At 37.2% G+C, this 26,564-nt stretch overlaps 2 protein-coding genes across 7 annotated transcripts; one reads left to right on the forward strand and one right to left on the reverse strand.

Annotated features, from left to right (window-relative positions):
- Positions 1 to 1,909: 1,909 nt before the first annotated feature.
- LOC136249381 (fibropellin-1-like) lies at positions 1,910 to 17,105 on the reverse strand. 6 transcript variants are annotated; one of them, XM_066041358.1, is made up of 8 exons: positions 16,754 to 17,105; positions 13,025 to 13,162; positions 11,474 to 11,839; positions 8,418 to 9,438; positions 5,869 to 8,363; positions 5,777 to 5,815; positions 3,346 to 3,499; positions 1,910 to 2,107 (listed from the first exon to the last, which is right to left on the reverse strand). In XM_066041358.1, the coding sequence occupies exons 1-8, from the start codon at positions 16,830 to 16,832 to the stop codon at positions 2,005 to 2,007; spliced, it is 4,395 nt and encodes a 1,464-aa protein (XP_065897430.1). In that variant the 5' UTR covers positions 16,833 to 17,105; the 3' UTR covers positions 1,910 to 2,004. The 6 variants fall into 6 exon arrangements, with proteins under 6 accessions (XP_065897430.1, XP_065897432.1, XP_065897427.1 ...); XM_066041360.1 differs by adding an exon at positions 15,920 to 16,102 and having other exon boundaries at positions 5,869 to 9,438; positions 16,160 to 17,105; XM_066041355.1 differs by adding an exon at positions 15,897 to 16,102 and having other exon boundaries at positions 5,869 to 9,438; positions 16,160 to 17,105.
- LOC136249383 (putative leucine-rich repeat-containing protein DDB_G0290503) lies at positions 16,993 to 25,978 on the forward strand. The gene is made up of 3 exons (XM_066041362.1): positions 16,993 to 17,286; positions 17,523 to 17,708; positions 22,716 to 25,978. The coding sequence occupies exons 1-3, from the start codon at positions 17,233 to 17,235 to the stop codon at positions 25,827 to 25,829; spliced, it is 3,354 nt and encodes a 1,117-aa protein (XP_065897434.1). The 5' UTR covers positions 16,993 to 17,232; the 3' UTR covers positions 25,830 to 25,978.
- Positions 25,979 to 26,564: the final 586 nt, after the last annotated feature.

Consider the following 26,564-nt stretch of genomic DNA (forward strand, 5'->3'; position numbering starts at 1 on the left):
GTATTGATACATTGGGGCCTGTGTATCCTGGCCAGAGGCTACAGGTAGGCCTTTCCGTGCCTTACAATGAGGAGACCACTATAGTATATGCAGAAACACATGCAACTTCCTTACCAAAGTCAGCTTGTAGGATTGCTCATCAAAATGAGCTTGTAAACATCTTAACTAACTACTGTAGAACTCTAAATTTCACTGTTGTTTCTAAAGCTAGTACAGAGTGTGAACTGTTCTTAACAGCTCATCCTGATAGATATAAACATAATGAGGCATTTTATGTAAGACTCTTACCATGCCCATTAGGCTTTGTGTTACTAGATGGATCATGTGACTATGACCCACAGCTTACTAATCATACTTTGCCTGTCCATGTTCAAAGTTGCAACATTGATGAAGCAAAACTGTCCAACGTCCTGCTAACAGCTGGATATCTAGCCACACATTGTTGAATAAAACAAAATATTTCTTATCTACTTGTACCATGGATTATTGTTTACCACACTCATCAGATATCAGTTTGACTAACCCCAACTTACAGTGACAGTTCAAGAGGAGTGGTATCTTGTGTTCACAATGTCAACATGGACTTAGCATGGTATTTGGATCATCAAGGTGTATGAAGTGTACTAATGTACATATTCTCATCACTCTCATAATAATAGTGGCTGGGATTGTTTTGATAGTATTACTGTACCTTCTCAACCTCACAGTTACTAATGAAATTATCAATTTATGTTAACATTGTTAGTATTAATGACTCTGTTTTCCTGGTAAATGATAATGTATTTAAACCACTGAAAGTGTTTATCTCTTTCATTAACTTAGACTTGGGTATTGAGACGTGTTTCTACAATGGAATGGAAAGTTATGCTAAGATGTGGTTACAATTGTTCTTTCCTTTATATCTGATATTGATAGCTACTTTCATTATCATAGCTAGTCGCTACTCCTACAGAATACAACAACTAACATATACTAGATCTCTTCCCGTACTAGCTACATTGTTCCTACTATCCTACACAGGTATCCTCAGAGCTGTATCAACAGTGTTGTTCTCTTATTCTACCATAACTGAACTACCAAATGGTCATCAACAGTTAGTGTGGTCTATTGATGCCAGTGTTCCATTGTTTGGTGTAAAGTTTACCATACTGTTCATCACATGTCTTGTGTTATTTCTGTTGCTCATTCCTTTCAACATCATCCTGTTGTTCACAAGGTATCTGTTACAATTTAAAATAATAAATCATTTTATTCCTATACTGGATGTTTTTCAAGGATCATACAAAATCCAGTACTACTATTGGGTAGCCATATACATTATTGTACGTAATGTTTTATTCGCTGCTACTGCACTATCTATGCAGTTCACACTAATAATCACCACCTTTGTTCTCTTAATACTTGTTGCATTCCATGGGTAAATCTGTCCCAATAAAATGAAACCAATAAATGTACAAGAACTGATCTTGTTTGTAAATCTTACAATGTTGTATACAGCAGCAGCTTAAAACAATTCTCTGTTATCTCTCACTGCAAATGTCATGATCAGTTTTGCTTTTCTCCAAGTTTTCATCACTGTACTGTATCATCTTCTCACCTTCACATGTCATTGTGATATTATCAGTGTATTTAAAATGATGAAAGAAAAGTTGACAAAAATATGTTGCAGAAACTCAGCATCTCGTCAACATGCAAATAATGAATATTCCTGATTGTGCTGATAATTACAATGAGTATCGTGAAGGACTTGTCAGTGATGACTTCCATAATTAAAAGTATTGTTTACAGAAACTTTCAAATGCAAGTATGCATGCAAGGATTGCATAATGTGCAGTGTGCCAAACAATACACAATTATGATAACAAGCAAGTGAACAAGTATCTTTAAATGCTATATATATACTCCATCACATAGATATAAAATATTATTGTTATTTAACCATGCATGCAATATCACAAATTACTGTTACATGTATAAATGTTAGCAAAAACTGTAGCAATGAGCTCAGTAGAGTGTAAAGTTGTCATTAAAAGATGTGTTCCCATAAGTGTCCTCATCAACAAGAGTTGTAACATCCAAATATGTTGGATTGTCAAACATTTGTTTTCTATGATAAAAAGGAACGCATGCACAGTAAATCCAAGACATGTATATTTACGGGCTATGTGAAATGCCATGAGAATTTATGAAATTTATTGGGAAATATTAGTTACATGTTAGGTCTTTGGGTAGGTAGAAGGAATTGGTACAACTTTAGTAATGTCTGTTAGAGACTGTTTAAAGACAAACTCTATATGTAAGAACATTTTTCAATAGAAGTTTTAGGCCAAATGTATGATTTTTATACAAGCCAGAATTTGAAAGCTGCAGCCTCCATACTTGCTATACACAACACTAATATAAACTGTTAAACACTATGTCTGCTTTTTAGCCAATTGCAATCGTGCTGGTAGTTTTCAAGATCCTAATAAAATACCCAATGTTTCACACCCAGTAATCCATAAAAATTAATATCATGCCCATTCATGTGATGTGACAGTAATCCATAAATATACGAGTTTTCAAATTTTTGAAAGACTTCTATAGGTTTCCTTTTAGAACAGTTACATTTCATATTAGCTAAATACTTTGCTAAATAATATTATGATTAGAGAAACTGTAGTGTGATTTATAAATTAGAGTATATACTGATACCAGTTGTAAAATACTCAGTATCCACATTCCACATCAGGTGATGATTACTAAGTCAGATTACAGCATTTGGAGATCACCAATGTTAAATTTTAAAGGAGGATTTGTATGCAAAATGTGAGCCCAGTTCAAGTTATTTAAGACAATATTAGCTATAAAGTTGAATCTACATATATATATTAAAAGAAACATTTTAGCTAGCAGCTCTCATAACAGCCCATTATGCTGGTATGAATAATTCTACGATAGTACGCAAAGTATTTCTGTTGTGTTGTGATTTAAATTGATCAAACAGAAAAGTTATCTAAATGATTGTCACAACATTTAACAATAATTATAGTTGTAACATGAAAGGAATTAATGGTTGAATCATACACACTAGAAATACCCTATGCAAGCAAGGTCGAGTCAGCAACTTCTACTTATTTTTAGCATGGTTCTGTTTACCAACAACTATCCCTTTAAACTAACTTCTTTTTGCAAAATTGTTACATACTGCTGTAACTCTTGACTCTTGATATTTGAAACTTTTGTCTAAAACATATGTCCTCAGCTCTGAGTCCTCAACGTTTGGGTATATCTAAATTTATTCTTCCTATGTTGCAACTGTTACCAAGATAGTTAGTATAGCTACATGTACAACTATATACTTACCCCATTCTATACATGGTAACATCATCAACATGTCCAGTTTTGACTTTCTCCTTCCTCTTAAGCCACACTCTGTGAGATGCTTTCCATACACAGGTGATTAGGATGCCCACCAAGATGGCACCAGCTGATCCACACACAATGCCAACAAACAGACCTATAAATTGTATAAACAAATCATGTTATTGTACTTATATACTACAAGTACAAGTATGAGGGGAAAGTAGAGATTATAGAAATAAGACATGTACAAGTATCATTAGCTACTTATATCGCATCATTATACATGTCTCTGACTGAATAAAGTCCACAAGGGACTTTATGACATGGCCCTGTGAAGACCATGCTTATTTATACAACTAGCAGAGTGAAGCCAATGACGGCACCTAATCCAGCCCATTACAGCAGCATAACTTATGGTTCATTCCAGTAAACTAGCTAGTCTCTTATTAAAATACAGTAGCCTCATGAGCGGTTACTGAGAACACCAATGGAGTAAGAGTAGTGTGTTCCACTTCCTGGATTTGTGACTTGTAAGTCCACTTCTTCACCAATTCATGTTTCTGGTAACAAGACTGAAGGATAGATCTACTGTAGGAAGGGGTAAGAACTCGAATATCACACCATGACCATACCATGCCCCTTAGCTGGAATAAGTTGCACTTTTGCTGCAGATGGCAAACCATGTCCCTGTATAACTCACTCAAGACAATCAGGAAGATCGAGATACTCTAATAAAGTAGTCACAACCATACGTAGTTATGCTGTAATAGCTACCATCATATACCTTGTTTCACTACTTTTTATTGCTGAAACCCTACTTCATTATTAAATAATAATTTTTAATTGTACTAGTGATCAATTGTGGTAATGATACTCCCTTTGTAGCAAATCAGATTGCTTTATCTATATGTAAGGAAAGCATAACGACAAGTAAGATTGGAGGTGAATGAGGACTAGAAAGTGCAAAGAACAGATATTAATTGGAACTAAAACAGCACAGGCTACAGCTTACATAAACTTGTTATTGTGGGGCATAAAATGGTGGCTGTGCACTACACAGTTTAGCCTCTATTAGCCGTGTAAATATGGTGCTGGCAAGAAAGAAGGCAGACTAAAAGTCATATTAAATTACTTCTTTAAATAATAGCTAGACACCAAGACCAAAGGAACTAAGTGGGTTAGTAAACTTTAGTTATCCCAAAGGCCTGTCCCAAATGCAGTAAGGGTGCATGTTACTAGGGGTTAAGGGTTATAATCACTTAGTTCTGTTAGTCAAGGTGACTAACTTATTTAGACTATACTAATGTTATAGTACTTTTACAGCTGCTTGCAAGCCAGGGAAAATATAATTAGTGTGACATCCAGGGGTGTAGCCAGCAATTTTGAATAGGTGTTGCAATGCTAATGATACATGCGCTCTAATGGTGAAGCACACTCAGCACGCATGCATAGCATGCTCCACCCCATGAAAGTGTTGAAAATTAGGTTTACAAGTTTGAATCTGGAGGTAATTCTAGTCATATGGATATATGTAGCTGGCAGCTAGCAGCAGTAGCACAGTGAGTAGGACTCTGATGGCTTGTAATAGTAGTGAGATCAAGCTCAGAATACACAAGTTTTTTTATAAAAATGTACAAAATAGCATACCAGTAGTGTAATCACACTATAGTATGCAAAACATGTCAATCTAGGGGACCTGGCAGTATGCTCTCCCCAGGGTAGTTAGGTTGAATAGGAGAGTACATTTCAACGGTTCACAAAAATCCATCCGTAAATAAAAATACTGTTGTATTAAAGTGAGCATTCTATTAGGGTGTCTCAATCTTGCTTGACCAGTTTCTGGAAGCCTCAGAAACTCTCCTGCTGGATGAGCTTTTAGACCTACTATTGTATATGGTAAGTTGCACTAAACAGCATATAAAGTTTGTTAATGCAAGCTTTCACAATGCATCTAAAAAGGTCCAATGTTAACTTCTCAGTTCAATCACTAATATTTGGTAAGGCAACTACCTCACCTGCCTACATTCTAGCTATGCCCCTGACATCATCCATTTCTTGAACACACTGCTAATTTGTTACCATGTGTATGTATGTATGTATGTATGTATGTATGTATGTATGTATGTATGTATGTATGTATGTACGTATGTATGTATGTATGTACGTATGTATGTATGTATGTACGTATGTATGTATGTATGTACGTACGTATGTATGTATGTACGTACGTACACGTACGTATGTACGTACGTACACGTACGTATGTACGTACGTACACGTACGTATGTACGTACGTACACGTACGTACGTACACGTACACGTACGTACGTACACGTACACGTACGTACGTACACGTACGTACGTACGTATGTATGTATGTATGTATGTATATACATATACACGCATGCACTAGTAATCTAGTATAAATTACCTGGTAAAAATTCTTGATCACAGTGTGTTGAAGGTGTACCTATGTAAATAACAATAATAAGCATTGGCACACTGGATTTAATTAGGGCTTACTTTTAATCTGACAATCTTTTCCAGTATAACCAGGCTCACAGGAACATGTGTAATTATTAACATCATCATTAATGCAGCTTCCATTATTCTGACATGGGTTATGTCTACAAGGACTTAAATCATTGAATATATTGCTACAGTTCTTGCCAGTAAAGCCTATGGTACAGTTACATACATAGTCATTAATAAGATCAGTACAGGTTCCATTATTTAAACAAGGATTTGTGGCACAATTGTCTTCTGCATCAATGTCACAAATAATTCCAGTAAATTTTTCATTGCAGACACACCTAAACCCATCAGCTAGGCTTATGCATACTCCATTTATACATGGAGTAGACAAGCACTGATCAACTATGCTAGTGTTACAATTGTCACCACTAAATCCCTCAGTACAATTACATACATATCCCCCAATAAGATCTGTACAGTTCCCATCATTTTCACATGGAAGAGAAGAGCATTCATCAACTTCAATATCACAATTATTACCAATAAACCCTTCTGTACAATTGCATGCATAGCCACCAATAAGGCTGATACAGGTTCCATTATTTTCACATAAATTATAATAGCATTCATCAATGTCACTTTCACAGTTAGCACCAGTGAATCCCTCAGTACAATTGCATGCATAGCCACCAATAAAGTTGATACAGGTTCTGTTATTTTCACATGGATTAGTGGTACACTCATCAATGTCTATGTTACAATTGTCACCACTAAATCCTTCTGCACAGCTGCACACATATCCCCCAATAAGATCTGTACAGTTCCCATCATTTTCACATGGAAGAGAAGAGCATTCATCTATTTCAATATCACAACTACTACCAATAAACCCTTCTGTACAATTGCATGCATAGCCACCAATAAGGTCGATACAGGTTCCATTATTCTCACATGAATTATGAGAGCATTCATCAATATCACTTTCACAGTTATCACCGGTAAACCCTTCTACACAGCTGCAAATAAAGCCATCAACAATATCTGTACAATTTCCATAATTTTCACATGGACTAGAGGAACATTCATTAATATCGCTTTCACAGTTATCACCAGTAAACCCTTCTGTACAGTTGCACCCATAAGCACCAATGTGATCTATGCAAGTTCCATTATTTTCACATGGACTAGAAGAGCACTCATCAATGTCTATGTCACAGTTGTTGCCAATAAACCCTAGTGTACAGTTGCAGGTATATCCCCCAACAAGGTCTGTGCAAATTCCATCATTCTCACATGGATTAGGAGAACATTCATTAATTTCAATTCCACATTCAAGTCCAGTAAACCCTTCAATACACAAACATGAGTAGGTCCCCAATAACGGCATATTTACACAACTAGCATTATTAATGCACACCACACCATCACAGTAGTTTATGGTTTCTGAGCAATTCCTAGAAGTGTATCCAGTTGGACAAACACAAGCATAATTATTTACAAGTGCAGTACACGATCCATTGTTGAGGCATGGATTAGGATGACATCTGTCTATCAGTATTTCACAATTTTCACCAGTAACACTATCAGGACAATGACAGAAGTAACTTGCAAATCCATCAAAACAAGTTGCATTATTCTGACATGGATTAGATAAACAGTCATTTAGTCTCTCCGAGCAATTTTTTCCAGTGAAATCTTGCCGACACATACATGTATAGTCCAGAAAAAGATCCTGGCATGTTGCTAAATTATGACAAGGATTTGGATCACATTCATTACTGTCTTCACCACATAGCCTACCCACATAACCTGGACTACACTGACAAGTGAAGTTATTCATTTGATTTTCACATGTTCCATCATTCAAACACGTCACATTCTCACATTCATTAATGTCAATCTCACACACTCTACCCTCATAGCCTGGTTCACACTGGCAGTCATAACCATTAACAAGATCCACACAGGTTCTGTTTAGATGAGCACATGGATCAGGACTACAATCGTCAATGTTGATTTCACACCTGCTTCCTGTTATCCCTTCAGGACAAGTGCAATTAAAGTTAATATAGTCTGAAACACACGATCCATTGTTCAAACATGGGCTAAAATCACAAGCATCCAATAATATTTCACAGTTTTCGCCGGTAACGGCAAAGGGACAAATACAGAAGTAGCTAGCAAATCCATCAATACAAGATGCATTATTCTGACATGGATCAGGCAAACAATCATTTAATCTTCTATCACAGTTTCTTCCAGTAAAATCTTGTCGACAACTGCATGTATAATTAAGATAGAGATCGTGACAATATCCTAAATTCCTGCATGGATTGGGATAACATTCATTAGATTCACTACCACAAAATCTACCATCGTATCCTGGAATACAAAGACAAGTAAAATTATCAAACTGATCAACACATGTTCCATTGTTTAGGCACGTCACATTCTCACATTCATTAATGTCAATCTCACACACTCTACCTTCATAGCCTGGTTCACACTGGCAGTCATAACCATTAACGAGATCCACACAAGTTCTGTTTAGATGTGCACATGGATCAGGACTACAGTCATCAATGTTGATTTCATACCTGCTTCCTGTTATCCCTTCAGGACAAGTGCAATTAAAATCATTGTAGTCTGAAACACATGATCCATTGTTCAAACATGGGTCAAAATCACATGCATCTAATAATGTTTCACAATGAGGTCCAGTAGTGGCAAAAGCACACTCACAATAGTAACCTAAAAACAGTTGACGACAAGTTGCATTATTCTGACATGGACCAGATGCACAGAAATCTATTACTTCACTGCAATTTCTTCCAGTAATACCCTGTCTACAAGTACACACATAGTCAAGAAACAAATCAGTACAATAACCCCAATACCACCGTAATGAACCACAAGGATTTGGATCACATTCATTTGTTTCATCACCACAAAATCTACCCTCATAACCAGGGCTACATCGACAAGTAAAGTTATTAATTTGATCTTCACATGTTCCATTATTCAGGCATGTCATATTCTCACACTCATTAATGTCAATCTCACAAAACACACCCTCATAACCATGATCACACTGGCACACAAAGTCATCAATAAGATCAACACAAATTCCATTAGTACAGTTTGTACCAACGCAATCATCTATATCAGCGTCACACAAGTTCCCAGTCCAGGGACTAACACAGTTACAAGTGAAGTTATCAATACCATCAATACAACTTGCATTATTCATACAAGGATCGGGATGACATTCATCAATATTAATTTCACAGTTATCACCAGTAAAACCATCATAACATGAACAGTTGTAAAAATCAATAAAGTCACTACAGTTGCCATTAACACAAGGTTGTGGTTCACATTCGTCAATAGGATCCACTTCACAATACCTCCCCGTTACTGGACTAGCACACAAACATGTAAAATTTCCAAAGCATTCAATGCAACTTCCTCCATTAATACATGGATTAGGATTACAGTATCCAACGAACACTTCACAATAAGTCCCATTATAGCCAATGGGACATACACATTCTACACTACCATCTAAGGGCATGTGTGGCTCACATGTAGAGTTTGTTGGACACTCTTCACATGGATCTGTTGTAAATAGTATGATAATTATACCTGACATTGCATTTTAATTCAGTAAAATTTCATGCAAATAAAAAACCTGACTGCATAAAGGAGATGCATTTATGAATTTACAAACATTGGTTATCCATCAACTCGTGCTATTTTGCTGCAACTTTATAATTCATTTATTTGGTTAGTGATTTGGCCTGTTGTTTGTTTTGTGTTGACCTTTGAAAAAATAGCCAAGCAGAGTTAGTTTTGAATGCAGCATGACTGATTATAGAGTGCAAGTCAATAATATTTGAATCTTTTTTATCAGAAACATATCAAATCCTATGGAGGGACAATTCCTGTTCCTTTTCCATGGGATTTGATCCCTTGCAAATTTGATACACTTCTGTATTTATATAGTATATGTAACATTCATTCTTGGCCAAATACAGATATCAGCCTTTTTAACCACCAGACATTGCCATAGTGGATGCACCTTAAGCTTCGCAGTTCTACTGCCAAGATGTTTTAGCATGGTTTTGACTACAACGTTATCAATAGGCCTGAGTCAAATGTGCTCAAAATTTTGCCCAAAATGCTTTCAGGAATTTCCCAAAATTTTCACCTATTATGTTCTTCATTGTTCCCATTATACTTGCATTGTGACAGCTCCTAGGTTAACAATATTTCTTACAATTATTTTGGAACATTTTAATCAGTGAATGCTCTATTAGAGTATTTCACTACAAACTGACTGTTCTATAGAGAGTATCGATCTAAGGGGCTAGTACAATGCATTTGAGTGCTCTATTGCAGGTTTGCAGTTTCCACTTACTGCTCTAGTAGGAAGAATTGATTTAATTAAGCTCCATAATTATATCCACCTAATATGCTAACATTATGTTGGCATACCACTCCAACCTATTATGCTTTTATTATGCTGACATATCTGACGCAGGCCTAGTTACTCAAGCTAGTCAAACACTTAAACAAGATTTGTCACAACATCAAGTCCATGAGTCACTGTAGAAATGTAATCAAGGCTGTGTCAATTGTGTGATGTAGTACCGAAAATAATGCACCCAGGGTGTCATCACTGCATGTGTAAATGGAATTTCAGGGTTTATTGATGACTTGCATAGGCGATTCTGAAGGAGGCAGGGACCATGATAGCCCCTACTAAAAAATCAATTTTGAAAAAGTCTTTGGGAATGTTGCAGTGTATAGATTGGTATTGTTGACAAATTAAAGACTTTAAATTGCAAAAACCCCAGTTCTGGTACGTATGGGGTTTCAGGGTTGCACCCCCAAAAATTACAGTTTGTGCTACAGCATGTATATATACTATAACATCCATGCTGGATGTGCACCCCCAGCTCTAGATCTAGAATTACCACTGAAACTAGACATGCGCTTTAGACATGTAGACAAATATTATATAGGTGTCATGACTGAATTTGACAAAACCAGGCTTTCACACACATCCAATTCTTTGAATTTGACCTGCTGTAACTTGAACAGTATTAGGCCAATGAAACTTGATTACCAGTTTCTCGCTCAGATTTTTGAAAATTTGATGCGGGTGGGCGGTTATTATTCATTATTTTTCCAAAAGCACAACACACATCCAAACATGAAGATTTCTGCCAAAAAACAGTGAGATCTACACTGATTACTCTTGCATTAAATAGCTAAAGTACGTTACTAATCTATAACAAGTGATTTTTCCATTAGAGTATAGTTGATTGCTCTATTAGAGTAAAAGTGACTGCTCTATTAGAGTATTTCAATCTGAAAAATACTAATAATGAAATTCCATGCGGGTGTATCAAAAGCATGCGGGCAATGACGCGAAACTGCTAATCAAGTTTCATTGGCCTAAGCATGCTACTGACCTGCAATTTTCACACAATGTTTCCATAACATCACAAAATCACAGGTCAAAATGCGATGCTGATTGTATATTCCTGCAGTGAGTTATGATCTCTCAAAGTTACAGTATATAATAGGATGTGTGTGGAAGCCAGACAGAATTTTCAGTGTTAGTTAGTGTATATACATATCTTACCCCATTGATAAAGCAACACAGTTGCCTCACTGACCACTGCACTTCCATTTCTATCTAGTGCAATGGTTGATAAACTGAACTGATATGTGACATTTCTATCATCAGGATTCAGTGTTTCATCCAGTGTAATTGCTAATGTAATATTTTCACTAATTGATGTGCCAAAAAATTCAACAAAATTCCCCATTCCATTGAAGGAGAAAATATTCACTATCATTCCCACAAGGTCAACTAATAATAAAAGCATATTGTTTGGATTCTCAACAAGGAGAAGTACCTCAAACACAACAGTTCCAATAGGGGAGTACACATTGACATCAAATTCATATTCTGTAGCATTGAACATTAAATGGTAACCTGTAGGAACTGGTAAACGAATAGCAATTTAAATATCACAGAGCACAAATTCATACACTTTACCCTTCAGGAAATACATGTAGACACAAAGTAGTGTGCAAAAAAGACAACATGTCACACCAATGTGTTATTTGATTCCAAGGAGAACAGCAATGCAATTTTAAGAATGTATACCTTATACACTCCTTTCTCCAAATGGGATAATTTTTGAAGTGAACTTGTGAATTGCTAGACAGTTTAAATATAAAGTTGTAGTGAAATCATCCCAGCCATTCCTGAGACATGCACCACCATTTTACACTGTACGAAATTAAATGCAATTATGCAATCCGATTGTCTTGATTGAAAGTGTGAATCTCTTTGGATGAACAACAGTATAATAATTTTCATCCTATTGGATTAAGTTGAAATCGGTCTGTATAAACCAATTAATGATAATGATTTGAATGCTTTAGTAATAGTTGTGAGATCAACCATGTATGCAAAACTTACAAGTTTAAATGGTTTATATTCATCAGCTAGTCACTCCAAATAAGTTATAATCTAATTACCAGATAAAAGCTATCAGAAGCTTTAGTAATGAAATGGACTATACTACTGAGAAACTAAACACAAGAGAGCAAAGTAAGGATTTTAATACAATACAATGGCTTAAATTGGCAACCCTGTATAACACAGCCAAGAATTACTTAAGAAGCATCAACAGAATGGCTAAAGTAATCTTGTAGACTCCCTTTCAGACTCAAGTCTTAATATAAGAACCTAGTCTGGCGCTGCCGACCCTATTTAGGCGCTTATACAAGCACCCCGAAAATAGGTGCACCTAAATAGGGTCGGCGGCACCAGACTAATAAGAACCATGAATTTTTCAGAACATTGTAAAGTAAAAGAAAGTAAGTATTAATAGATGTTTATTGGCTCACAAGCATGAGTGACTGTTCTACTGGAATGCTTTAATAACTAAAGGTGAGTGACTGTTGTACTAGTGTGTCTCAATCTCTTACATACTAAGTTGCTGTTTCTCAATGTCCATCTACCTTTCCAAAATTCCACAGCATTTAGCTCATTGCTTTTACCAGCTTACTGTTCACAAATTGGCGCATTGTTAATTAATTTCACCACTCATAAAATTTCAATAGAAAATTTTTATTGTCTTATATTATACACATACTTCACAAAAGCAGTATTACTTACGGGTTCTACAGTTTCTCACTCTGTCAGTAGAAGCATCATAAATACTCCCATTAACAACTCCATAACTTCCTGGTGGACAGGTCAGTACACACTGACCACTCACTGAGTCATAGTAACTTGGATAGTTGAAACATGGTCCTGTAGTTGTAGGAACTCATCATGCAATACAAGATGTCAATTGTGTGTACAGTTCAACTATATAGTACAAATCAAGATACCTAAACGCTAAACCCAGCTCTTATCTATAGGCAACTATAATCGCAAGATGGTAAAGTGGAATTATCATTGTAGCTACTTTTCACCATGCCTTAATTACTCAGACCTCAGGACGTTTTGTCAAGATGTCAATTATATAGAGTCCCAAAGCTTTCCATGGCAGAATTTTTGAATGAAACTTGTGTATTGCTCTCATAAACTTATTGTTGAAGTTTGGTATATAATTCACTGGTAGAGTGTGGCTGCTATAATGACCATGCAACCTTGTTACATAATTTTGGTATTTAGCATACAGCTGGCAAGAATGAGTGATACAACGCAGAAGAAGTTCCATATCCCTTCATGTGGCTCTTTTACATGTTAGACCCTTATTGCTAGCAAAGGGGCAGCTGTGCCAGACTAACATTTGGCTGCATGTCAGCGAAAAGAAGTGGGACACAATGGAGGACAAAGGTAAGTCCATGATGCATGCATTATACATACTGCAGTATGCCAAACAGCACCTGTCAGGCTGAAGTGATATCAAACAGTGAACAAATCAAGTATAGCCTTAGCCATTACCAATTACGCTTGTCTGAAAGCATTAGTAAGTCAGTCAGTCAGTTAGTAAAAAAATTTGTAACAATCTATTAGAAGCATTTAGGGTTGTACTGAAGGTACTTTTGGGCTTGGTTATACCTAACCAATACTGCCAAGGTGCAAGGAAAGTATTGCGAAGTTGGTTTTAGGTTGGCCAGAAAACCCACACCTCCATGATCCCTAATATACAATACTATACCTTACTGCATGATGCATAAATTATCATGACTGTCTCAATGGAAACCCATGCACATACATAGCTAGCACCAGTATTGAATTTGCTGAACACATCTCAAGATGCGTGAGTAAGAACTTAGCTGTACATCAACACCATCAGGGGGCGGGACTGGAACAGTTATATAGGGACCGGGTGATAGGTGGGTAAAATCAGGATGCAGATGGAGTTCTAGAAAGTGAGAACAGACTATAATGAAGCTTGTCATTGATTTTATATCAACATCTTTCCACCAAAACGATCAAGATACTTTAGTAGAGCAGTCTGTAAATCAACAGCTGACACAATTATAAGTCCCAGAATAGCTATTTCTCTGCTTGTCTGCTTTAGACCCCACAGTGACTTGAAGCAGATATGCATACTGTTGACTGTTCTATTTGAGTATCTTGATTGTTTTAGTATAGAACTGCCAAAAGGTCAAATAAAACATGTGACAAGGTTTATTTAGCATGTTCTCACTCTCTAGAATTCCACTTACCCCTTCTTGCATGCTACAAGTGCAGTGAACAAATTGATTTTTTGTTTAGACATTCAGCAATGTCTGCATCATACATACAAATACTTAATGGTGCAAATACAAATCGGTACAAAGAACACATGCAAGCATGTAATGATATAAATACAGAAATGCCCCACAAGTGTGGGGAGTTTGTCTCGTTAATTAAGTCTTTCTACCTGACCAATGCCTGTAATAGCTGTAATAGTTAATGTGTGTGTATATTTACTTGTCTAACTTTTGTGTTGTTTTGTATTTGTCATTCTATTTGCATGTGTGCTTTGTCTTTGTGTACTTTGGCATGGAAGAATGGCTATGCCGAATGTCATGTTTTTTTGAGATCAAACAAAAAATCAAATCAGAACAACATAAATATAATGCACATGCACATTTAGCTAGTTAGCTAATAAGTCTATAGGCTAAAGAGACAATTTCTCGTGCTTGTGGTGCACTTCATATGGCAAGTTGTTCTACCAACTAGTCACACTATGGCAATATTATTATTGCCAGTATATTAGCTACTAAGAGTAGCTATACACAATCACCGGCTCTATGAGAAATAACAGGTCACACAGGGACTATTGAACACTTCATTGAGTCCCACATGATCAGAGCTATAGATCAGTCAGTGTCTCTTATCCCATGAGACAACAGCTGCCACTTAACTACTAGGTTAATACAGTTGATTGCAGAATTCTTGAAAAAATATGCTGAGTGTTTCCGTAAGGCTCCTTGTGGGTAAATTTTGTTGTCCTTGCCACGGATTCCACAGCATTTGAGCCACACTAATCTTTTTCCTCAGTCTGGCTGATCCAACATCACTACTTCCAACCCACGGAATGTTTACGGCACAGGAAGGGAAATCTCAACAATTCTGCAATCAATGGTATACCTAAACACTTTTTATTTAGATTTTAAATCAATTTGGTAGTACTTTCAATTAGCTTATTTCTTCTTTTGTCATTCCCGACTCAATGGAAAAAGAAGAAAAAGTGGTGTGGCTGCGCGAGAAAAAAACAAAGCTATATTAAAAGTGCAAACTGCACATCAGTGGTAGATTTAGGGTGGGTCAAGAGAGGCTCTTTACCCTTCTTCCGAAAATTTTTGGTATACATGTTAATTGTACTCTATATGTCATGAAAATCTCATCAAGTGAAATTTTATCTTACTTAGCTGCAAATAGCTACCACCAATCTCTATCATATAATGCCGTACTCCCAATGGCCAGCCGACATCCTAATTAAAACTCATATTTGAGTGTTGTATAAAAGTACACAGCTACCTGTGTGTATATATTGGTGGCATTGTATTATCAACAAACAACACATTATCAACAAACAACACACCAAAATCTGTTAAATGTATAAACCTTTTAACATTCAGCATTTTCAAGGGAGCACTTCAAGAGAGCTGCATTGAGTACATTCTAAGATCCTGTCTAGTGACTATACACCATTGTATTTGACTGATTTGAGTGTGTCTGCTGTACAGGCTATTATAAATAGTTCAGCAGGAAGGTAGCTGGAAACCCTGGCCCATCAACAATTGTACACTATATAACATCAAAATCAAGGTGTCAAAGATTGAGATACCCTAACAGAATAGTTACCTCTAATACAACAAATTGTGATGAACCCATGTTGAAATCACTCTCATGATATTCCATCTCAGAGGGTTTACTGCTCAAACTTTTCTTAGGGGGCATGCTCCCAGACCCCCCTAGGACAGCATACTTCTTGTGTGCTTTGCACACTAAGGCCAGACAAACTTGATTAATTGTTTCTCATCCCCACCCGCATCCTTTTTTACCCCAAGCTTCATTATTGCTTACATGCACACGTATTAAGGATGGCAACCATTTTACAGCATAGCAAATGTCACTTGCATCTCATGGTAAAACATATGTACTAGTTCTTAAAAGGCTTTAGCTAACCTTTGTAGTAATTGATTTGGAGTATTTTCTTTAGTAATGAATGATGAAAAATGACCTCCCACCCACATGGAAATATGTGGATGAGAAACAAGTAGTCAAGTTTGCCTGACCTATGGTGTGCCTTCCCTGTAGTGTCATTTCAATTTGACCCACTCCACTCCCCTTTCCAAAAGTCTGGATCAACCCCTGCTGCACATGTGCACAGCCCCTAGAACAGCCCTATGACTATGTGCCAAAGTGACAAGCCACAAGTTTGCTCACTCTACTAACCTACAGCTGCTACTCCAGAACCGCCAACTACAGCCACAACAACTATCGGTAAAACGCTGATTGTATAAGCGAACATCATAATCAGTTGTGCACACTGCAAGGCACACTCGCAAAACGTCACGTGAACAACACAATGATAATTAATTTGGGAGTGGTCCAGCAGGACCCGCGCAAGTGTCACAGCGCGTCACTATGACGCTATATACTCAGTACAGTGTCCATCATTTCCTCAGTTCACATACTTAGTCCTAGGGTCTGTAACATATTCCTTGCCAACAGGCGCACCGAGCGTCAAGAACTGAGTCAAGAACGAAAATATATGTGACCTCACGTGATTTTCAATAATGGCGCTTTATTAAGGTTTGGGCGGTGTTAGGTTGCCACGGTACTCGTATTGTTTGCAACAAGTAATTTATACACCAACCTTCTTTTACCGGAGTCTTATAAAGGTTAGAAACTAAGGACACTTGTAACGCGCCATGGATGAGGAGGAGGAAAGAAAGCAAAAGCTTCGGGAAGCTGGAAAGGCATCGGTAAGTATAGTAGTAATAGATGGTTCGTTATTTGCTGGGGGAAGTACTGTTTCTAAGGCGTCGTTAAATAGTGCAAATTCTGTTATTCTCTTTGTCAATGGTGCGAATTAATTAGAAATGTCGCTTGTTTTATGTAATCTACGAAATACTATTGGTTTTTTGGCATATAATGATACTTGTGTTTACTCTGCCAAGCTATCAGTATGTGCGTTTATTGTTTAATATTTATTTGGCAGCTTCTGGCATATCAAAAAGGCAAGAAAAAGAGAAAGAAGAAGAAGGCTACGGTGACTGATAGTGCATCAGAGGACATCATTGAAGAACTGTCAGCAACATTTAGTGAAAATATCAGCTCTCTTGACCAGACTTCCCTTAATTCAGGAAACGTTTCACCGATCCCTTTTGATCATACTAGTGCTCAGGTTTGTAAAAGGTGTAGACTGTGTGTATCTGAGTATAACTTTACACACCTGTGTCTTAAACTATGAGGATTATATTGAGTACTGGAACAAGTAATGGTACTAACAGCAGGCCTGTGAGAATGTTGTCTGGGTATATGAGTATTGGCACCAAAAAAAAACTTTTACCAGAAGATGTACTACCAAAATGGTATCCCACAATAGTATTGTGTTTGGTTATAAGCTCACTAAGACCTTTAAACACTGATTTTTTTATTCTTTACCACATTTAAGTTTTTTTGTCATTAAGATTTTTGGTGGGCCTATGTGACAGTGAAAATCCAATTGTGATGATCAGCACAAAACTTTTATCAACTGGCTTGCTTTCTCAGAGATGATGTTGTATGTATGGTGCCTTGTCAGAACTATCATCACAGTAGTGTGATCATCGTAATAACATACCGTATAGAGAGAAACTTTGGTGAATAGCAAACTAAATTGCATTTGGCAAAATAATGGATTCAAGCTCAATCTTTAGCTATAAAGATGCTAGTCTCAGGCGCTACGCGGGTTAAACTTGTAGCAAATCGCCAAATTTTGCTAAAATTCCCTCTAGATGGTAACCTACCAATGTTAGACTTGTTCATTTATACACCTAATTTTGCAGTTTCGTCCTTCTACCACACTTTCCAAAGGGAAGTTTTATTTAATATTAGTTTATTGATAAAATAACGTAGCCAAAAGTAACATATATGCTATCAATATACTGGCCAATTGTATTGACAAACTCCATCCCATGGATCTCAAAATCAAATCTCTCAGTTTAGTAAGTGGTATTCTTCTAGAGTTTACCAGGAAAATGGACCTAATCCTATTGACTTGCACCTATCACTTGTTAAGCCTTTAAGAGTAAAATTTATAGAGGTGTACCGATATACCGATGCATATCGTATCGGTGGTCGGTATAGGCATTTCTACTATATCAGTGGGAGCCGATATTGCTGCTAAAAACCCGATACGATATACCGATATACAACTGGACTATCTTGAGAACACTGTCCAATGATCAAGCCACATTATAACCCCTATTATTTAGCTAACAAGGGCGGGAAACAGTAGTTATCTTCCTTGTCTTAAAGCAGTATGCTACGCGAAGCCACCTAAATGCATGGATACTTACTGTTTTGTTGTCACAAAGCTTACCAATCATACAACAAACACTCATAGTGGTGGGCCTGGGGAAACAGCAATAAGATGAACCGAGAGAACAGCATAAAACAACCAGCCGTCTATACAAGCCATTAAAATGTGGAGTAATCCGGACTAACCTTGGTAGGGGCATGTATTAAAATATTTGTGGGTGCCTTATAGTCTGAGCTGTCAATAGAGGCCACACCACCATGGTATATGTGGTTCCTCAAATATAAATAGCTACACTTAGTTATATCGGTATATTTTATCGGTATCGTATCGGTTTCAAAATGATTAATCCATATCGGATCGGTTTAGTTTTCTTATATTGGTACTAGTGATGTGCGATATGTGATATATATCGAAATATCGTGATAAAATTTTCTATATCGTGATATTATATAGAATCTTCATATTGTGATATAAGCCTAGGTATAGATTTAGCTATAATTAGAGAATAATGTACCCAAGATGTCATTGTACACTGTACTTTTTTTTGATAAAAGAGTTTGCAATGTTGTGTGCTAGTCATGTACCATGTTGTATTGTACTTCTAGTACATCACTGCTACAAGTGTCATCAGTGTAAATACACAAACCGAGTGTTGAGTTTTTATATCATGATATATATCGTATTGTGATATATTGTGTGCTATAATCGTGATAGGAAAATATCCTATATCGCACACCACTAATCGGTACACCTCTAAAAAATTATTAAATGTGGTCTCATCAGATGCTGAGTGTAGTGTGCTTAATCATCTGGGTGTTGCTTGGCTAGTTGCACGACATTAACTGTGGCAAACAGACTGCAGTTATTTGTTCCATGACAATGTTGTTTTTGTACCACATCATACAAGAAGTTGTAGATTATAACCGCTCCAGCAGAAGATAAAATTCTATCACAACAATCCAGTGATTTCGTCTGGCATGTATGATTTGAAGGTGGTTAACTGTCAGTTGAGTATGTCTCAGCAGCAGCAGCAGTGTGTTCTGTAAGCCTTGGATGTTGAACTGGCATTTGGTTGTGTTTTGAGCAAAGTTGATGTGATTTGTCATCTAATTGACTGCCACGGTCAATTTCCTGCTGTTGAATCCTTGGCAATTGACTCTTCTGCTGCTGAGCTACCATCATCGCTGTCGCCATCATGCTTTTCTATCTTCATGTGCTTTGCTTGTGGCAGTTGTCCTTCAAATCGAAGCTTGTTAGTACCACCTTGTGATAGGTAGTACCACCTTGTGCTTTTGACTAATTGAGGCTGCAAGACATGTAGATCCTGTGGTTTGGCTGGTGTTGTTACTATAACATCTGCACTTGTAGTTGGAAGATCACTCTCTTGCTCTGTCTTGACCTTTTGCTTAAAGTAAGTGCCTAGAGTTTACCAATGAATTGTGTATCTCCTTTGAATCTAACCACACATGAAATCTCAAGACCTCCTTGGGGTAAATCCTTAGAATATTGTCACAACCCTGTAATTATACATTATGTAGTGTATCCTGGCCAACCGAGAAATACATAGCAGACAGGGAGTGTGGCCTATGATGTTTATGCTCTTTATCACTGACAGGTCACAGTAGTTGTGCAATTCATGCTGACATGTCAGTTCTCCAAGATTGCCATCTATCCTTGTATGCCATATAACTGGTAATTTTCAAAAGGTTTTTATTTTTGGATATTTCGAAGAGGCCTTTCTCTTTGAAAATATATTCCCACTTCCGATTGCTCTTCGAAAATTCCCACAATCAGTGAAGCAACAATCCAACTTTCTGCGATTTGCTTGTGTTTAGCTCAGATGGTAGTGGGTAAACTGTATTATTAACTGTGCCAATTGAAAACAGAATGGGCAGTGATGTGATCGAGCGCGATCAAGCCAGTAAATTTACTCAGCCACTCAAGACTTCCTCAGTCTTCTCAGTCTCCAGTGCACAGGGATGGGGATTATTCCATCAGTAAGTCGGTTTTTGGGCAAACATTCATAATTTGTGACACGAATTTCCGTTTATTTGAAATTCACCGAACTTCGAAATATACACTCTTTGAAATTAAAATCCTTCGAAATTCAGATTTTGTTTCTTGTGTGAAATTTTCTGTTTTGAAAATAATCAGCTATACGGTATGCGGCAGGTTCGTATCATAGAATCATGGTAAGAGGCTCCATTTCCAATAGAAGTAAACAGTGATATCGACTGTCTTTACATGCCGGCTATGCCAATAGTTAAGGACCATGAGTTAAACAGTCAGGCAGAATCATCACCCACACTATCACTATCTAGCTGTAACTTGTAGTGTGTGACTGAAACATAACTTGGCTGCACGAAAATTGTAGCTAAAGTGTGTGTAACACATCACATAGTTGTCATAACCTAGTCTAGGATGATCAATTTGTAAATAATCACAACAACAAAAACAGTTTCTGCTTTTTATCTCACCTATGCTACCTCCATTTAATGCATTCCTTAGCATGGATGATAATGCCATTTATGTACCACTCTGCGTGGGCAGTTCAAAGGCACCGCCAGCGCCATAATCAGACCGCAGCGAGTGCATTATAAGTTATAATGCACCGACCGCAGTGCAATAGACAGATATTTGTGCAATGCTGCATTGGCTGCGGTTTTGTGCAGCATTGCACAAGTGCCGGCAGCCGATACCGCTACGACACCTCACCTAATAGGTGGAAAGACACCTCACAGATCACTTGAATTCTTTTATAGCCTGACATGTAAAAGTCGATTGTGGGCCATAACGTCACCAATGCGTATAATGTTTACCAAGCAGCCAATGGCGATCGAAAAAGCCAACGCGGTAGCCACAATTCTAGTGTACATATATAAAATATACTTAATACACCTTACCAGTCTGGTGCCATCTGAACCCAGATAAAACCGTAGTCCACTTTGACAATGACTCAATAAAACTGTAATACTCACCATTATGTTCGATTGTGGCAACCGGTTTTTGTCATGCTACCAGATTCAAGTTTAGCCAGTATGGATAGTAAGAGTAGTTAGGTTTCAACAAAACCGTCTATTAACTGCTTTTTTTTTTAGAGAATCACTACGGGCAATTGAGTGATCATGTAGGCTGAGCACTACATGATGAGAGTCGAACAGCGAATGCAGGTTAGTGATATAGCCCATAGCGTACTCTCAGGTGGCTGCGATACTGTAGAGGGAATGTCACCACAACGTTCAACTCTGTCACCCACAATCGATGTTAGAAACCTGGCCTTTATAAGAGTTGTAACTGTCTTGTGAGACTCTCCCCACCTATTAGGTGAGTGGTACATAACAGTTATACAACATGCACTCGTGCTCTGCCTGTATAAACGCACTCATGCCCGTTGTATAACTATATAATATACATTCTCTTCCCTTTGAAGTAAGAATTAGTTAGTATGGACTAGGTATTTGGTTCTAGAAGTAGCATATCAACTTGTTGCAGTAGATCAAGCATTTGTTTCAGTGTCTATGTAAGCTCCAGTGATGGTGTGTATGAATTTTTATCATTTTACAGATTTTATTAGCTATTTGCTTAGTGTTACAATATTTGGCTAGTCTTGTGTGTATTTACAGATTTTTCTATAAATTATAAGAGTATCTTCCCAGAATATTTTGTAATATTGCACTTACTGAGTGATTAAGGCATCTGTTGTAACTATATGTTTACATGGTGTATGCTTACTTAGAAGTATTTGTAATTGGACTTAGTACATAATTATGTAATTTTATTGCTGTTATATATGGGACACACTTATATACCATATGATTATATATACTTGTACATGCATGCCTAACAAAGTATAATTATTACTCACTCTGTAACTGTTATTTTGCTTAGGAGCCTGTGGTGAGCTACGATCAACAACCTATACCTAGTATGGTCATACAAGATGAAACAATAAGTGATGACATCAAAACAGCTGACCAGCCTCCTGTGTCACATTCAACCAATACTGATGGCTACCTACAATTACATGAACCTAACTTAGAACAGGAAAAACCAGTAGAATCATTAATGGATATACCTGGATTTGAGTCTTATGATCAAGGCTTTTACACCAATAGCCCAGCAGAACTGTTAGATACAGATCACGCTGAAATCCAATTGCATTCTGATGTTAACCTTGTTACGGATGATTGGGGTAATGCCCCATTGTTAGATGGACTGCAAGAGAAATTGAGCGATGATTTAGCAACAGGACAAGTGGCTAGTGCAGCATTAGGGCATCATCAGCAGGAACAGCAACGAGAAGTGGAGAAACTAAAAGAGAAGCTTGAAGTTACTTCATCATCACTGAAAGAAGTTGAGCAAGAGTTGGTATCCTGTCAGCGTCGCTATGAGGAGCAAATAAAGTCACTGAACACTTCTCATGCTGCTGAATTAGAGAAAGTACATGAACAACATCGAATGGTCGTAGAGAAAGTAGCAAATGAAACGTCCACCCAACAACCTCCAACAGATACGTCTCATCTTGACAGGGATGAACTGGAAATGGAACGGCTTAAAGTCATCAAAGATAGTCTTAAAGAGAACTTTGAAATGGAAAAGAGCGAGTTAAGGGAAAGTCTTACGAAGGAACACCAACAAGAGATGGAATCATTTAAGCAGCAAATGGAAGAGAATGCTAATGCACAGCTACAGGCTTACCACAAACAGTATCTTACAGCATATGAAGATCAGGCCAAACAGAAGGCTGAAGCTGAAGCCGCATTGTTGCAAACACTTGACACAAAGGAATTAGAATTTAGAGAAAAGTTATCCAAATTACAGGAGCAGTGCAATAGTCTTGAAGAGATGCTCGGTCAAGCCAATCACAATAAACAATTGGCCGATGAACAAGTAGCTGAATTGTCTAAATCTCTCAGTGATCAGTTAGAATCAATGCAATTAGGAAAACAGAAATACGAAAGCTACGTTACCACTTTAGAAGAGCAGATCGAACAATGGAAAACCAAAGCAGCTAGTTTAGAACACCACTTACTTGATTCAGCTCCAAAGCCTGAGACCATTGTACCTGCAGAGTCACTCCAACAACTTAAGGATGATTACGAAGAGAAACTGGCCACGGCCATTCATGAAAAATCACAGGTCGAGACACAATTGCTATCACAGATTAATGCCTTAAATGAAGAACTGTCTAGAGAGAAACAGCAGCAACAGTTATCTGTTGAAGTGAAGGACAATGAGATCACGAGATTAACAGCAGATCTTGAAAAGTTACATAGAGAATATGAGATCATTCAGTCACAACCAGTTGAGCTTAATGTCACTGCTGATACATCTAAAGAGATTGAAGAGTTACAACATAAGCATCATGAAGCTCTAGAAGAACTTCGACAGTCGCTAGCACAAGCTCATGAGGTGGAGCTAACTGCTTCCCAAAACAAGATAGATTCCCTCAATAACCAAATGCAAACACTGTCCAGCCAAATGACAGAACTGAGTGAGAGCAAACAAGATGTCTACTCTCAGCTTGAAATGTCACAGCATCAATTGAATGATTTGCAGCTATCTGTTTCACGGGCAAATGAAGAAAAGCAGCAGCTAACTGCTAATATGCTGAAGTACCAGAGTCAAATCCATTCTCTTGAAGTTGATTTAAGTGTTGCTAAAAGTACAAGTGCACAAAGCGTAGAGAAGTCCCTAAAAGATACTGAGTCTTACCAAGAACGAATCAGTCAATTAGAATCTGCCGTAAATGAGTTTCAGTCCAATGAAACATTGCTTCAAGCTCAACTCAAAGCTCTCAAAGAGCAAAAACTTTCAGAAGAAAGAGTGGACCCTAGTGATGCATTGTTTGCAGAGCTAGATGGTGACGTTTTAAGGAAAGCTGAACAACTAACTTCTTCAAACTTCACATCTGCAATAGAGTTGGTTACAAAACTACTAGGCACATTAGAGTCAAGATCGTCAGAGGTATTGACACTGGAGAATTTGAAGCAGAATTTAATGTCACAAGTATCAGAACTACAAGCCAATATCAGTGAAGACAAACCAGACTCAGCAGAAATGGACATACTACACAAATACGAACAGTTACAGATTGCTTATGAAGAACTAACAGATTCTAGTAGCCAGCAGTTACTGCATATTGAAAACCTCAAACACGAAAAACAAATTCTGCTAAACACTCATGAACAACAAGTGAGAGAAAAGGAAAACAAGATTGCGTTATTACAAAATCAGTTGCAGACGACTAAGATTGTGTCTTCAGAATTGCAGGATGAGTTTGGAAGAGAGTGTGCTAAGTATGAAAGTGAAAAGCAGTCACTTGAAGAAGCTATGGAAAAAGAGATGGTAGCAAAAGATGCGTTGGATAATATTGTGTCCATGAAGGCAAAGGAATTAGAGCAAGCTTTTGAAAGTGAACGCAAGACACTTGTTGAAAAGATTACTGAAAAGGAGACACTTGAAGCAGAGTTAACGTCTCGTAAAATTGATTTAGAGAAGAGGCTTGCTGAGAAGAGCAAGCTGGAGGAGGTGTTGTTTGAGAAGAGTCGTCTTGAACAAGAGCTGCGTGCCCAGAAAGCTGAACTTGAACGAGAGCTGTTTGAAATTGAGGCTAAAGTAAAGAGCAGAGAAAGTGAAATACAACAAGAAAGAAGTGAATGGTCTTTAGAAATAACCAAAAAAGAAAGTGACATAAAATTAGCAGAAGAGAAACTCCAACTAAAAGATGAAGAACACTCACAAAAGGAACAGGGACTGAAAGAAGCATACCAGCAAGAAATGCAAAAACTCAAATCTGATGTTGAACATTCTAGTAACCTTAGAACAAAAGATATTATTGATAACCTGACGGCAAGCCACAGTGAAGAAATTGTCACTCTGAAAAATGACTTGGAGGCAAAAGGTAGCACCGCATTAAATGAATTAGAGTCAAAATTAAACCAAAGTCACCAAGATGAATTAGGCGAACTGAAAAGGAAACATGCTGTTGAGGTGATTTGATGTCTCGGTGACTTGTGACTTTAGGGTAGTATTTTCAAAATTTAATTTTTGCATATTATTCCTGGCCTAATGCTAGTTACCAACAAAATAACTTTGTATCATAACAGTTTATTATATGTAATTCTAGTATTTTTGGAATTGTACAATTATTTGCACAGTGTGGACTGGTATTTCTAAATACCTGGTTGGCCATTCAATAAGATAGTATTGCATGTTCCTACGAGTGGCCTGCCAATGGTTCACGCATACAAAAATTTTTATTTAAACAGCATCAGGCCAGAATAATAGTATGCATTGGACCTGGCAGGCCCACATGTGTGTTGTATAGTGGGAGTACCTATATGTGAATACTATGTGGTTTAAAACTTCTGTGGTCAATTAGCTGTAAACACTTTCAGTCCATATATAGAAAACCACAGGAGTTTTTACCAATATGGTGGATGACAGACAAGATTGGTGGCACAATGTTTAACAGGTGTGATTGAGGTTTTGAACTATAATTTTTTCTTAAATGTGTTAGCAAGGCTTGTTGAACTTTGAGTACCAAAAAAAAAGATTAACCATTCTATTAGAGTTGGAGTACTTGAATGCTGTTGTGGAGAAGGGTGGTAATATGATTAAAAGTACACAAGGTCAAGCACTTCTATACAGGCCAAGTGTCCAGGGAAACGTAATTCTTGACTCATTCATACTCTATTAGAACATGCACTTGTATAACACAATACACATCCTTTT

This window comes from Dysidea avara, chromosome 3 (assembly GCF_963678975.1).
Source record: "Dysidea avara chromosome 3, odDysAvar1.4, whole genome shotgun sequence".
NCBI classification, from domain to species: Eukaryota; Metazoa; Porifera; class Demospongiae; order Dictyoceratida; family Dysideidae; genus Dysidea; species Dysidea avara.

What these genes read in the sequence shown, in the direction of transcription:
- LOC136249381 (XM_066041354.1), bottom strand. Translation starts at nt 16,832, where the DNA reads ATGATGTTCGCTTATACAATCAGCGTTTTACCGATAGTTGTTGTGGCT. An exon ending in TGATCAAGAATTTTTACCAG is followed by an intron (nt 3,500 to 5,776) that starts GTAATTTATACT and finishes TACAATTTATAG; the next exon opens with GTCTGTTTGTTGGCATTGTG. An exon ending in GTTACCATGTATAGAATGGG is followed by an intron (nt 2,108 to 3,345) that starts GTAAGTATATAG and finishes TTTTTATCATAG; the next exon opens with AAAACAAATGTTTGACAATC.
- LOC136249383 (XM_066041362.1), top strand. Translation starts at nt 17,233, where the DNA reads ATGGATGAGGAGGAGGAAAGAAAGCAAAAGCTTCGGGAAGCTGGAAAG. An exon ending in GGGAAGCTGGAAAGGCATCG is followed by an intron (nt 17,287 to 17,522) that starts GTAAGTATAGTA and finishes TTTATTTGGCAG; the next exon opens with CTTCTGGCATATCAAAAAGG. An exon ending in TTGATCATACTAGTGCTCAG is followed by an intron (nt 17,709 to 22,715) that starts GTTTGTAAAAGG and finishes TATTTTGCTTAG; the next exon opens with GAGCCTGTGGTGAGCTACGA.